Source organism: Daphnia magna, linkage group LG1 (assembly GCF_020631705.1).
Source record: "Daphnia magna isolate NIES linkage group LG1, ASM2063170v1.1, whole genome shotgun sequence".
Lineage (NCBI taxonomy): Eukaryota > Metazoa > Arthropoda > Branchiopoda > Diplostraca > Daphniidae > Daphnia > Daphnia magna.
The window spans coordinates 481,682-495,594 of NC_059182.1; the positions used below are offsets into that span (position 1 = coordinate 481,682).

Here is a 13,913-nt window from a genome sequence, read left to right on the forward strand (position 1 = left end):
ACAAATTAACATGGTTTAGGAGATACCTACAAGGATTTATTTCGAAAAATTCCTGTGATTAAGCACCGGAAAAATAAGCTATTGGATTGTATAATACGAACCATGGTATTATACCATACCATGATACGAACTCTCTGTGGGTTTCCAAGTAAATTTTCACTTTTATTTTTTCATTTTCTCTGTTTGTTGGCATCGTTAACTGTTGAGATGTTGGCTGCGTCGTTAATCGAATCTCTACAACAGGATAAGTAAATGGAGTAGGTTACAATACTAGTATACACGTTGTTTATTGTGCAGTGGAAAATTCAGTCAAATAATGAAATAATACTCTATGGAAAAGTGAGGGCGAACAGCGAAAAACACCTTCATCCAAACATCATGGCGGATTTTGACATTGCCAGACTTCAAGAATTCTGCTGTGGTCGTGGTCTACTCCGCAGCACCGTCGCACCGGCCGCACCGTAAAAGAGGTTTACTTAGCGCTCGGCCCCGGTGCCCGGTGCAAATATGGGTTGACTGGCCAGCTAACAACGGAACGTGCTGGAACGGTGACACAGAAAATGTATTATTTTTCACTTTTTTCTCTCATCAACTCATTTTTCAGCTCATCAAGGTCAACCCATATTTGCACCGGGGCAGAGTCCTAGGTCTTTTAGATTGCTTAGTCAGAGTCATAGATTAGAATTAGATAGATTAGATTGTAATTGTAGCCTAATCTATTGCTCTGGCTTAGTTATTACGTAATTATGATATAATTTTGCGTATACTACAAAGCGAATTTTTTACCTAAATCAAACTGGCAACGCAGAATGTTTACATGTAGATTGCCAACCGCCCAAAAATATCCGGGAAACGGGGCGGTGGTCGTTTCACTTCATGTTTGTGCACGGCTAGCAAAACCAGGATATTACTCTTTCTTCGATACCAGATCTTCTTTCTCGTGTAAACGGTTCCACGTATCTGTATTCATCGGAATTCTACGGCAAGCTATCATTTAGTTGTATATTAAAATATGTTTACTTTATTTTTCCCAATTCATGTACAATTAATCAAATGCCAATTAGACTAATCAATGGTCTGCACGTATTGCAAAAGAAATAATACTATCCAATTTGTACCGTAGACTGGGGCTACTTTACAATGGTAGTAGTTTGGAGTTTGGACGTATTGGAAGACTAATTGTGTCTTGGTCAGATCAAATCAAATCTCAACGGAGTTGAAAAGACGGAAGTAATTGAAGTTCCAAATACGCCAGAGGCATTGGCTGCATGCTTGCAAGGTAAGGTTCTTCGTTGACTTGCTCCTGCTTTATTGCCATTTGGCATTGATAAGGGCAAATCGATCGATTCTCAAATTGGGGATGGATGATACGGCTGTTACCTATCTCGAAATCGCAAAGATAATTTTAGAGGAAGTTCCATTAACTAAGGCCCTTGGATTCCCTGACGTGTGGCGTTAGGCGTTACGTCAGTAAAAACCATGTACTTAGCCAGCAGTTGCGAGGAGAGCAGCAATGGATGAAGAGTGAGTCATGAAGGAGTAAAGGAGGAGGCGCGGCTCACATAAAGCCCTGTCGTAAATTGTGTGCCGATACTGGCTGCTGCACGGAGGAAGAATCGGCACAAAATTTTCCCTGAGCAGCTCCTCCTCCATTCCCCCTTCATGACATAAGGGTTCGTAATTACAACACAAGTGACATTTATCAACTTTTTTGTTTTTCTTTGTAGTATCTACAAGTTGTAAAAAGATGGCAGAGACTGAACAGCTGAAATCAGAACCGCTTTTTTTTTTTACTGGGAAGGAATTGGTTTGCAACGAGCAGCTTTTTAATCCATACGTTGACGGGATGTATGGCGGATATTGGAAGCCTAAGAAATATCATAGGAATCCCCGTGACCCGGGGGCAAAACTGGAAATGATCGAAGTGGAACAAAAAGAAGCCACAATAAGAAGAATTAAAAATGAAGACTGCCTTGATGGGTGGAAAGTTGTGGCCGATAAGCTCGTCGAGGACAACCTGTATAAAAGAACCCACAATAATATCCTACGAGTTTTTTGTTACGAGGAGGACGTTACCAACGGATGGAGGTCATAATTTTTCACCTTTTTGGCTAAGGAATTTGTAGTTTAAGTAAAATAAATTATTTTTGTTCGTTGTCCAGGTATTTTGCCCTAGAACCGTACAGTGCTACGTTATATGAATATTGCACTGGCCGGTACAAGGGAGCGATGCCAAATCAATCGCAAGTTCTTTATCAAATCGTTAATGGCATCTGTTACCTACATGTCGAAGGAATTATCCACGGAGATTTAAATCCATTGAATGTCGTCGTTGCCGCTCATTCTCAACCTGTGCGCATGAAAATTTCAGATTCCCGATTGACCACATTTAGTGAAGTGAGAAGTGAAGAAAGAATGATTGGTGACGGAACATCTTTGAAGAACCTGGAACTCTGTCAAAGTAAATACTGGACACTGCCGGAACAGAAAGACGTCGTGGAAAAAAAAGCCGATGTCGATTTTGTTGCTGCTGGATGTCTACTGTTTTATTATTTGAAGAGCGCGAAACATGTTTTTGGCGATGACTTGGAATCTATCTTGAAAAACCTCAAGGAAAAGAATCCAGTCAATTTAAAAGGTAAGTTTGCATTTGTTCACTGCACTTGTGTCTTTAACAATTTTCAATTGCTCATTCAGAATTGAGTAATAATCATGTTGCATACGATCCCATCCAAAAAATGATTATTCCTCCAACAAATGGACTCAGTCCGTTGCCCAAAGTCAAAGAAAAATTCGAAAAAGCACTTTCACGTAAGTAAAAAAAACGTTCGTTTCTTATGACTTAAAGAATAATTTAAAAAATGAAATTAATTAATTGATTGCAATTTTAGTACAAGTCACTGACAAACTGCTTGGTCATGGGAGTTTTGGAAATGTATACGAAGGAAAATTTAACGGCGATCCTGTTGCGGTCAAACAAATGACGACGACAACAGCTGAAAGAAAAATTATTCAAAGAGAAATGAGTATACACATGGAATTAAATCATGTAAACGTAGTGAAACTCTTGGACGTCGCTGATTCTGCCGACAATAGATTAACGTGAATTGGCAGCCTAATTTCATTTCCAAATTTCGTCTCAGTAAATAATTTGTTGAAACCTCTGAATAGGCAACTGGTTTTGGAATTGTGCGCTGGGACGTTGGAAGATTGGGCAGACAAAAACAAATACAACGGACCGAAATTGCCGCCAGACGAATTGGTCCTTTATCAAATCGCCAATGGATTGCATTACATCCACTCGAGAAATTTGGTGCATCGCGATATTAAACCGGATAACATCCTCATTTCAACGACGACGCCCGTTCAGATGAAAGTCTCTGATTTATCGTTTGTTAAGAAAACGCGAAAAGATATTTATTCTCAGAGCGAAATTAGAGGAACTCTGCTATGGTTGGCACCTGAGAGACTTAAGTTTTTAGGTGACTCTGAGCTCCCAGATGCAACAATCAAAAGCGACACGTTTTCATCCGGATGTGTTTTTTTCTATTTCCTGACGCGTGGTAAACATCCATTTGGGAAAAATGTAGTCGATGTTCCAGGTAATATTTTGAAAAACAAACAGGAGGAACTCGTCAGCTACAAGCAAAGTAAGTCATTCCGATAGATATTTCTTTACGTCATTTAATTTAGCAAAGATTTCACTCTTTTTCTAAAATTTACTTAATTAAAATGTTTGAAAAAGATTTGGCGGCAGACGACGTAAACGGAAGAATCCTTGCTGGTTTGATTGAGGATATGATTCAATTTAAAGAAGAAGAAAGAATCGGATTGCCTGAGGTCATAAAACAACTAGCCGCTGTATTGGACGGGATGGGTAAAAACTCAATCGCTTCATTTGAAAATGAATTGATTATGACGATTCTTTTATTTCCTTTTTTAGACAAAAGAAAATGTCAATTGAGCCTCGTTGAAGCGTCGTTAGGTGGGGATTACATAATCCGTTCCCACCCCACTGAACTGATTCTTGCATGGGCCAATGAGAAAAAGTTAATATTTTACACTGCCGAAAATTTGGCTATTCCGTTTTCCAATTGGAGAAAGAAGAAAGAAGTCACATTTCAACATCTAAACTTTCAGCAACTTGATTCGCTTGAGTGGAACGTAAGTGATTAATGGGCTGACTTTTTATCCCTGATTTCGTACGGAAACATAGTCCCCTAACAACATCTGAATTTGATCTGGTTGTTACGGATAAATGTAAAACGAAATCACGGACAGACAGAAATAATTTATCCGTACAACTAAGAGAAAATATAACGGGAAATCTTGAATTAGATTAACGGGACACAACTAGCTGCTGGATTTAGTTACGATGCTCTCGTCGTATGGAGTTACCCAGAGTGCAAAATCCTCTTTCAAAAGGAATTTTTGGATTGTTTCACTGAAATAAATTGGAATCCAACCAGGCCCAGCTTATTTGCTGTATGGCTAACGGTGAGTTACAATGTCAGTTTTGATTGGTCCATGAACAAACTTGGGTTCATCTTCATGTCAGTTATCTGTCCTTTACTTTATTTATTTATTTTTTGCGAAATGCTTAAAATTTACTTGACGACGCCATTCAAAAAGAGTTGAAGTTTATTGGATAATTTCATTAACATCGTCGCTATTCTGATTGCGTCAAAAGAAACTGTTACAGTCAAAGCATTTAGATTTGATGTTTTAAATTAACGATTCATTCCTCAAATTAAAAATTGAATTCTCCATTTACATAAAGTGAACGTGCGGAGATGTCAGTTCAGCAAAGTCAAAACTGCGCCTTTTTATGCCCATTATTCGTCAATTTATTTTTACGTTTGGCCAATTTATTTTCTTTTTCTTCACCATTCTTCGTCCAGTTGTATCGTCAAGTTTTCGTATGTGATTCATCCATTGGCGACGTGATCACCACAATTGACTGTGAAAACGGGGCTGTGAAGTGGATCTCTGAAAATCGAATCGCCGTCTTTTATAATGATGGAACGATCAAAATTTTTGAAATGGAGGAAAACAATTTGACAACAACTCGACTCGTGAAAGAATTCAAACATGGAAAAGGTTATTGTGATAATCTGGAGTGGAATGAAAGGACCCAATATTTGGCCAGTGGTGGTTATAAGGGGATCAAGGTAAATAATTTGTTTATTGACGTAATGGAATGAAATGGAGGAAATTGAATTTTTTTTTTTTTCCTATTCGATTTGTCTTTTTTCTTCTTGGCAGATTTGGTCTATGGACGACGACATGCCAATCAACAGCCTAGAGTTTCCTCTACCGAAGGAGGATAAGTATGAGGTTAAAGGTTTTGCTTGGCGCTTGTGCACAGGAAATGGGGAAGAAGAGGGCGGAATCGAAATGGCAAGGAAATCAGCCAAAAACTTCACTTTTGCTTAGTAAGTCATTTGAAACTTAAATTCAAGTTCTACCAAATTGTTTGTTTGACTGAAGGCTTTTTTAAAGTGCGCGTCTATTCTTTTCAACGCGAATCACCAGATGAATCGTTGCGACTGAATTAAAAACTATTAGCCACGGGGGCGGGGATTCGAAATTTTTTTTTCTGAAATTAGTAAATGCAGACTTTTCAGTCTACCATCTGCCAAATTTAAATATCAACAAAGAAAAGTAAACAGCTCAAGGAGGGGGAATGTCCGCAATTAAAAAGGAGTCCGTACGAGGGGATAGGCATTTTTTAATAAAAAAAAAAAACGTTTTGTGAATTGGTGTAAAATCCTTGTCCGATGTTTTTGTTTTCAGTTCCGGTATCCTCTGATGGGTTTCTTTTTGTCATTTAGTGCATCGAGAGACAAAGGCGTTTTTATTTGGAATCCTCTGGAAAGCGAACAACAGCCGCGACGTTTTTCCGATGAGAAAAAGATAGTAACGGTGGCTTTTTCATCGGACGATCGATTTCTTCTAGCCGGGAGCTATACAAAATTAATGATTTGGTCAGTGGAGGTGAGAAAAAATATTTTTAGAATATCATTGTTTTAGCCATGATTTAACATAATCAAACAATGCTACGCGCTTAAAGTTAAAAAATTCTTTTAACTTTAAACAAAATTTTATTTTCTCTTCCACTTTATGCTTTTCAGGACTGGGTACAAATATACAAATTCAACACGAATAAGAACTATGGCCCAAAGAATATATCATTTTTCGCCACAAAATCTACAAACCTTTACGAGAATAAACTTATAGTCCATTATTTCTCGGTAAGTGATATCTTCTTCGATCCACGGATTTCAAATAATTCAACCTTACGATTATTTTACTATTTGACCATGTCACACAATTTATAATCGTGCGAACCCTTTTCTTTCAATGTAGGAAAGTAGTTTACTTGAATTCGCGTTCGAAGAAAGTAACATTTCTGATTCGGCCAGTGAAATACCAACAGAATCCGCTGAGGATGTCATGGACCTTAAGTGATAGAAGACGTGGTCCTTTTAAATACCTAAAGGCGCTTATCTTCTAAACAGAACTAAGGGAAGAAAATTGAGTCCTGCAAAAAAAAAAATCAATTTAAACTAAAAAAAAAAATTGAATGATATTTTTATCCAAATGTTGTGTGCCTTTTTTAAACTATAGATGTTAGATTATTAAATCTGATTGTTTCACTGTATCGTCCGTCTATAGTTAATCCGCATTTCATTTAGGAATGAAAGCATCTCACCAATAAAAAAAAGAATATTTCATAACTATCGTCATCAGCAAATTGCAGTCGTTTTTTTTTTTTTGTTAACTTCGAGGGTCTTTTTGATTTCTTGCCTTTTCAGCGTCGCCACGTATGTCTACCCTACCTTCACATTTAGGGAAGGACGTGCCCATCGTCGTGTGGTGAATACATGCCGTGCTTACCTGCTACATCGTAACTAGAATTTCATGATTGTAATGGATTTTGGCGTCTTTGGTAAGTTCATTAAATCGATTTTTGCATTTCAGGGGTGTCTGAAGAAGTGGGCCGTCAATAAAAGGGGAGAGGCAAATAATTAGTGACAACAGCGTGACAGAAGGAGCTCAAAAATAGTGAGTTTTACAATCCGAAGTAGAATTCCCAAAGGTGACTTTTGAATGACATAGGGAACAAGGGTCGGAGATTGACCAAAGAATTGCAAAGACGTCATGGACAAGGAAGAAATGGGAAGCGTTGAGGAGGAAGAGTGGGGAAGAGTTCAAGGAAATGAGACAAACGAAACAATCCAATTCTTTTTGCGTTATCCCTAATCATCTTGCCATTGACAGCACATTAATGAATCAAATCTTCATTTCACCATCGAACAGAATTACACGGCTATTTTGCATTGTAATTGACTCATGTTTGAGTTTAGGGTATGGATCATTTAGGAGAGATTTGGATTGTGGACACACGACATCAGGACGAACGAATCAACGAACCCACACCAAGAAAATACACAAACACTTCAACTATGCAAAGATAAGTAAATAGATTTGAAATACACTGAAACCAAAAATATTTGAACTGGGGCAAATGGTACGTGGAGCAGTGGAAGCCGAGAAAATATCACACATCATCGCTATTTTCTGGAACGTAAAGCAGAATAATCGCCATTTTACCATAAATCTGGATCGTCTTGAATCGGGACGTGCCGACGGAACTGGGCCTGGATGTTTTCGGGTAGGGAACTCATTTCTGCTATGTTCCGGAACAGACCAGGTGGCAAGAAACCAATCAAAAGCGGAGCGTGTTGCTCCAAGATTCTTCTTCGTTCCTCTGCGATAGCTTCGTCTTCGGCCTGTTGACGCAATTCTTCCATACGTCGTTCTTCCTCCTTCTCGGCCAATTCCAATTTCTTCAGCTGACGTCGCTCTTCGAGTAAGGCCGCCTGTTCTTTCTGCAATTGCGTGAGATCCTTGCGGCCTCTCGTTCAGCCTTTTCCTCCAACGCATCTTGCTCCAGCATCTATCAAGAAAATTCGAAAAGTATATCAATCCCATTTTTGCTAGAAATTAGAAAATCGTCAGTATGTTTACCCATAAACGTTCGTTAAGTTCTTCTTCTTTCTGCGCTTTCTTCTTAAGCTCGAGCTGGCGCAATTGTTCAGCCATATCTTCATTCCATTTGATTCGTTGGGCTTGAGTCATCTTCTCTAATTCTTCAGCTTTTTTGTCCTCCAGTTCTCCCTTCTCTTCACAACCGTATTCGATCCATAACTCTTCTCTTTCACGACGCCGGCGCTATGTTTAATTGATTGAAGAAGAAAAATTTAGAAAAATGTCATTTCTCACGTGTTTATGATGTACATCCTCGACTTCTAAAGCCTTTTGAAGCCGATGGCGGATAGCAGCAAGTTTCTCGGCTTTCTCTTTCCTTTCTTGCTGCTGCATTTGACTCAAGCGACGTCGTTGGAGTTGGCATTCTTCAATTAATCTATCTTCCTCCATTTCAATAAACTTCTGGATGGCTTTCCATTGATTCTGCAATCTGATACAATGGTCTAATTCTTCTGCTAGGCGACGCTTCTTACGCTCTCGATCTTCTCGTTCCCTGGAATTAAAAATGTTTCGCTTTAGGACAACTCCTTTTAAAAACAGTAGATTTCTCTTACTTAAGCAACTCAAGGAAGAAAAATGTCCGGAATTGAAAAGGAGTTTGTGCGAGGATGTTGTCTGTTGTTTGCTGTTTGTCCCTGTATTCTCTGACGGTTTCTCGTATCTAGTGCATCGAAATCCAGTTTTTAAGCCGTGATTTCTTGCGCGAAAATATTACCGTTTTTGTCAGTGCGGCGAAATTATTGCATAAGATATCCATTCTTTTTTCAGGTATGAAATTTAGACGTCTTCCATGTTGGACGAAACACGTTAACTAATCAAAATCTCTGAATAAAAAGACGAAAGAGGCCACGTCTGACAATCTCCTATACATTAAATGGGTAATGGCGCAAATGATACAGATGACAGGGGGCAGTCATAATAGAATGAAAGAGGGGCGCAGCTATAGAATAATGTGAGAAAAAGGGGGACATGGAATTGATTTTCTTTTTTGGGTTAATTTGGTTTCATACTGGGATTTCATACTGACCACAAGGGAAACGTCACAAACAAAACGAAACTAAACAAATTCTGTTTTTTAAACTATAAATAACTGAAATGAAATAATATTGATTTTTAGTTGAAATGAGATTTCTAAAATATAAGGGATCGCTCGAGAGTTAGACACACATATTCAGAAATCTGATGGAAAAATGCAGAGTCGGGCAACAAAAGAAATGGGAGTCAAAGAGAGACAACGGCGACTAGAACTTGTGTGAATTATCTTGTTATACTTGAGTTTCTGCTGCACGGAATCAAAACTTGGAGGAGGGCGGATAATATGGCAGAGCTTTCTGAAAACTTTGGGCTCGAATAAATAATAAAATAAACAATTAAAGGACGGGGAAATGGCAGGGTTAACAATTATTTGTATATAAAATTAACTAACAGACCTATCCCGACTGGCGAGAGTATTTAAATTCTTCCTTGGCAAAATGTTACGAATGTCTTTTTTCTTTTTTCTTTTTTAAGATTTAAGATTTAGATTTAGGGAATGCCTAATGAATCAAAGAGATTAAGAAAGAGAGAGAGAGAGGGAGAAAGAGAGAAGTCGAGGAGGTCAGACGACCCAAGAAACGGGAACCCATTGGGCTTGGGTGTCCAGTTTACGAGCGACGACGAGCAACTGCTCAAAGGCCGTCGACAGGTCGCCATTGACGATAACGTCGTCAAAGAGGTGGCCGTAATGAAGTTCGATCCGCTGGCCGCTGCGGATCATTTCGGCGAGTTCGTCGTCGGTGAAACCACGTGAAGAATTCTCATCGAACGTCGACCGAGCGTAAGCAGCTGAACGTGTTTCACGCAAAACGTTAAATCCCGGCGGTTTGATGTAGACAACGTGCGGCTTGAATTCGCCAGTCCTCAATGTTTTCAATGCCTGCATCATCAAAAGAGAATTAGAAGAGCATCATCATTAGGAAACGAAATGACTCGCCTGATGATGCGGATTCAGGATGCAAGTGTAACCGAGTTCGATAATTTCCTTGATACTTCGATTGGCCGTCCCGTACAAGTTCCCCTTGTATTCACCGAATTCTACAAAAAGGCCATCGTCGATATCGCGTTCCATCTGCTGTCGATCGAGGAAATGATAGTCGACTCCGTCCGCTTCGCCCGGTTTCGGCAATCGTGAAGTATCTTCGAAATGGACAAACATTTTTGAATTGTTCGTTTTGAATAGTTTCGCACGTGGAATTACATGGGATGGTGGTTCTAAACTTGTCGGGGTCAAGTGCGATGAGACGCCGTTTTAGCTCGTTGCGTCCAACACCCGGCGGGCCGATGAGGACAATCGGCCGAGGAACAGCTGGGTAGGGCATCAGACGGGCCACTTCTTCGTAAGTGACAATTTCTTGCCGATCGAAATCTTCATTCTCTGCCAGAGCGTACATGACTTTTTGAGTGGGGCTGCTCTTTTCGCTTTTGAAAGAGCCAATTGAACGTGCTGGACTGCAACCTATTTCTTTTTGTTTCATTCAACAGGGGGAGCAAACAGCCAGCAGTAACCGAAAAACACACAAAGAAAACGAATCAGCAGCCGAGAAAAACAAAAACATATTCAAGCAAACAGAAAACTATAATCCCTAGTTAAACAAGGAATGTATCGATCTCGATCCAAACATCAAAGGGTATTGATTTCTATTGGAGCAGAAAGAGGGAGGCCGATCCAAGAGGCAACATCAATAAAACTGTTATGATGGCAAACATAAAAGAGGTCGCTGGGATTCAATACGACACCAAAAGCGTTCCTCCACACAGGGATTCTTTAGAGTTTTTTAATTGAGAATAAAAATCATAGGCAGGAACGAATATGAAAACTGGCGGACGGCCATAATCACTAAATGTACATGCAATTGGTATTTTTCGGAGAATTTGTAAATGGCTACAAAGAGAGCGAAAATAAATTTACAAAAAAAAGCCAGACTCACCTTGTTGATCGCTGTTATTGTTAGCCGAGTGAGCCCTCTCATAAGCGATGCGCTTCTCCTGCAGCATGCGGCTAGGAATTAATCCAGCGCGCATCTGTTTATCGCCTTCATGCCTCGCTTGCCACCTATTAAAACATGAAATTGTGGCCCATTTAATGGACAGCTAAATGAGTTGACTGTTGGTTGTTTTACCAGTAAGGATCGTCCTGACTAACGATATGAATAATGTCTCCTCTTCGAAAATCGAGCCCGGCTTCCTTACACGACTTCAGGAGAAACAAATTATTAGAACCAGCACGAGCGTATTGAAAGGACATTTTATAATTGATTATTATTCGCTTACAATGTATCGATCAAGGGCAGCCGTGAAATCAAAAAGTGCTCGAACTCTGACGCGGTTCTCCCTAGATGGCCTTTGGCTTTCACTCGGCATCAATTTGTCCACTGAATTGAATTCTGTCCACGTAACGACTCCCGCAGACGTCGAACCGATTTTATTATCCAAGAGTTTCACCTTCGAATCACCAAATGGCGTCCGTCGCAAAATTCCCGTAACGCCCGTCCTCTCCACCGGACCCAAAAAATCCAATCAACATCACGACACTCTTCATTATCGGTATTTCCTAATAATCTAATTCAATTGTCGAATAGAAGTGAACTTTAATTTACATGCAACAAGACACGGAACTTTGGTATTTCCATCGGACATTGTTGTCCAGCCATCGGCAAAGGCCATTGACTCGTCCAGCCTTTTAACTTCCGTATTGAACTCGCCAAGTCAAAGTCCGTCGGAGGCGGTGATGAGTCCGGCCGCCAGCAGCCCACCGATAATCCAGTTCAGCCATCCAGCAGCGATTTTCAATCAGTTCATCGTGTCGCTCGTCGATCACAGCGTTTTGAAGTTGTGCCAAGATGGTGACGCTGGCGCCTTGTCCCGATACCTCAGCCTCCACCACGACAAAGTTTCAGCCAGAAATTTAAATGCCACAGATCAAACGGGAAAAGTAAATCATTAACTTCGTGGTTTAACATATTAGTTAAACGCCAGTGTTTTATTCTTTGCTGTTCATCAGTCAGGTTTGTTGCATGTGGCAATGACAGGAAATGTGGCCATCGGCCGTCTTTTAATCAAATTACCTGGCCTTGAAGTCAATTTGGCTGATAGCGAGGGTAACACTGCCCTTCACCTGGCCTCACAAGCAGGTATACTCACTAATGATGAAATGAATCACTGAAATCTAAAAGCGATTGCATAACAGGTCACGCAGATGTCGTTAGTCTACTGACATTGTGTCCAAATTTATCCATCGACATACGTAACAACGCCGGCCTTACTGTAACAAATTCTATACCTCGTTTGTTTTCCAAACGTTGTGATGTCAGACATGTAAATTGAATTCATTTTCATTTGTTTTATAAAGGCTTTAATGAAAGCTGCTTTGCAAGGCCGAGTTCGATGCACTCGGCTGCTTCTATTGGCCGGAGCTTCGCCCGTCCTGAGAGATTTCGGCCGGGGATTATGTTCGGTGGAATGGGCCCGTCTGACGGGCCGTACTAAATGCGCTGAAATTATCGACAAGTACATGGACAAGATGCAATTGAATCCCGGACTGGGATTGAAAACGTTTCATCACGGTGGAGTTGTAGCCTCTTCTGAGCCAAGCCTCCAGCAATTCTCTAAACGCTCATCGCTCGTCCTCCTCCCATCGGGCAAAACCAAAGACTCTTGGGTAATTCGTTTCAATTGAAAAGAGAATTTGCATTTGATTTTCAAACGAATGCACTTTCCACAGGTTAAAAATACGCTGAAAAAAGCCATTCGAATTGTAAGCGGTGGAGGATCGGATCAAAATGGAAACAGTAAAGGATTGACGTTTAGCATTGCGTCTCAATTGACGGGCAGTGGAGTCATGGGCGCCAGTGTTTTATTGCCCGGCGATCCGTCTCGAAGATCTTCCATGCCCGTCTTGCCTACAAATAACTCGGGCGGAGCTGCTGGTTTTGTTGCCGAACTGTTTGATCGACATCGTTCACAAGGTCGTTCGCAATCGCATCATCCGCCGACCTCTTTCAACGTGCCCAGGATTCAAGTCTCTTACTGGAACAATACGGTGGGAGGCAACATCCCTCCACCGCCGTCCAGCACACCGAAAATTATACCGGGCGAAATGAGACCGCAAACGAGTAGCCGCAACCGGCAACGTTCAAAGAGTTCAACTCGATCCTGAAATGTTTTTAATGGGAAGGTAAATCTTGAAAATTGAAAAACAGATGATTGTGAGTAAAATGTGTTGAAAATATGTAATGTGATGGATGTCCATAAACCAAAACAAAACGACAAAGAACTATGGATGTGACAAATTAGGATTAACATGGTTAAGTGGGTACCTAGTTATATAGAAAAATTCATGTGATTAAGCACCGAAAAAATAAGCTATTGGATTGTATGATACGAACTCTCTGTGGGTTTCCAAGTAAATTTTCACTTTTATTTATTCATTTTCTCTGTTTGTTGTCATCGTTAACTGTTGAAATTTTGGCTGCGTCGTTAATCGAATCTCTACAACAGGATAAGTAAATGGAGTAGGTTACAATACTAATATACACGTTGTTTATTGTGCAGGGGAATATTCAGTCAAATAATTCTCTGTGGAAAAGTGAGGGGGAACAGCGAAAAACACCGTCATCCAAACATCATGGCGGATTTTGACATTGCCAGACTTCAAGAATTCTGCTGTGGTCGTGGTCTACTCCGCAGCACCGTCGCACCGGTCGCACCGTAAAAGAGGTTTACTTAGCGCTCGGCCCCGGTGCCCGGTGCAAATATGGGTTGACTGGCATGCCAACACTTTTCGTTATTAACCTCATCAAGGTCAACCCATATTTGCACCG

General features: G+C 40.4%; 4 protein-coding genes and 1 long non-coding RNA gene across 5 annotated transcripts in view; 3 read left to right on the plus strand and 2 right to left on the minus strand.

The window, feature by feature from the left end:
• Positions 1 to 5: 5 nt before the first annotated feature.
• Positions 6 to 658, minus strand: LOC123473909. Its single transcript, XR_006648361.1, has 2 exons — positions 329 to 658; positions 6 to 234 (listed from the first exon to the last, which is right to left on the minus strand). It is a non-coding gene; the product is annotated as an uncharacterized LOC123473909 (long non-coding RNA).
• Positions 659 to 1,104: 446 nt separating this feature from the next.
• The window catches only part of LOC116936145, a 38,197-nt gene continuing 25,388 nt past the window's right edge, over positions 1,105 to 13,913 (plus strand). Inside the window, exons 1-6 of the mRNA XM_045174997.1 lie at positions 1,105 to 1,279; positions 1,728 to 2,088; positions 2,163 to 2,638; positions 2,698 to 2,811; positions 2,892 to 3,102; positions 3,172 to 3,650. Coding sequence (XP_045030932.1) covers positions 1,748 to 2,088; positions 2,163 to 2,638; positions 2,698 to 2,811; positions 2,892 to 3,102; positions 3,172 to 3,650 — 1,621 coding nt within the window. The 5' untranslated portion in view covers positions 1,105 to 1,279; positions 1,728 to 1,747. The remainder of the gene's footprint in view (positions 1,280 to 1,727; positions 2,089 to 2,162; positions 2,639 to 2,697; positions 2,812 to 2,891; positions 3,103 to 3,171; positions 3,651 to 13,913) is intronic.
• The window catches only part of LOC116920420, a 92,477-nt gene continuing 79,990 nt past the window's right edge, over positions 1,427 to 13,913 (plus strand). The window contains exon 1 of the mRNA XM_045174899.1: positions 1,427 to 1,524. Within this exon, the coding sequence (XP_045030834.1) occupies positions 1,518 to 1,524 (7 nt within the window). The 5' untranslated portion in view covers positions 1,427 to 1,517. The remainder of the gene's footprint in view (positions 1,525 to 13,913) is intronic.
• On the minus strand, positions 7,785 to 9,579 carry LOC116920857 (stress response protein NST1-like). The gene is made up of 4 exons (XM_045175400.1): positions 8,610 to 9,579; positions 8,305 to 8,548; positions 8,035 to 8,238; positions 7,785 to 7,963 (listed from the first exon to the last, which is right to left on the minus strand). The coding sequence occupies exons 2-4, from the start codon at positions 8,443 to 8,445 to the stop codon at positions 7,856 to 7,858; spliced, it is 453 nt and encodes a 150-aa protein (XP_045031335.1). The 5' UTR covers positions 8,446 to 8,548; positions 8,610 to 9,579; the 3' UTR covers positions 7,785 to 7,855.
• On the plus strand, positions 11,351 to 13,363 carry LOC123473764. The gene is made up of 6 exons (XM_045175083.1): positions 11,351 to 11,637; positions 11,701 to 12,025; positions 12,095 to 12,224; positions 12,281 to 12,357; positions 12,443 to 12,751; positions 12,815 to 13,363. The coding sequence occupies exons 1-6, from the start codon at positions 11,366 to 11,368 to the stop codon at positions 13,247 to 13,249; spliced, it is 1,548 nt and encodes a 515-aa protein (XP_045031018.1). The 5' UTR covers positions 11,351 to 11,365; the 3' UTR covers positions 13,250 to 13,363.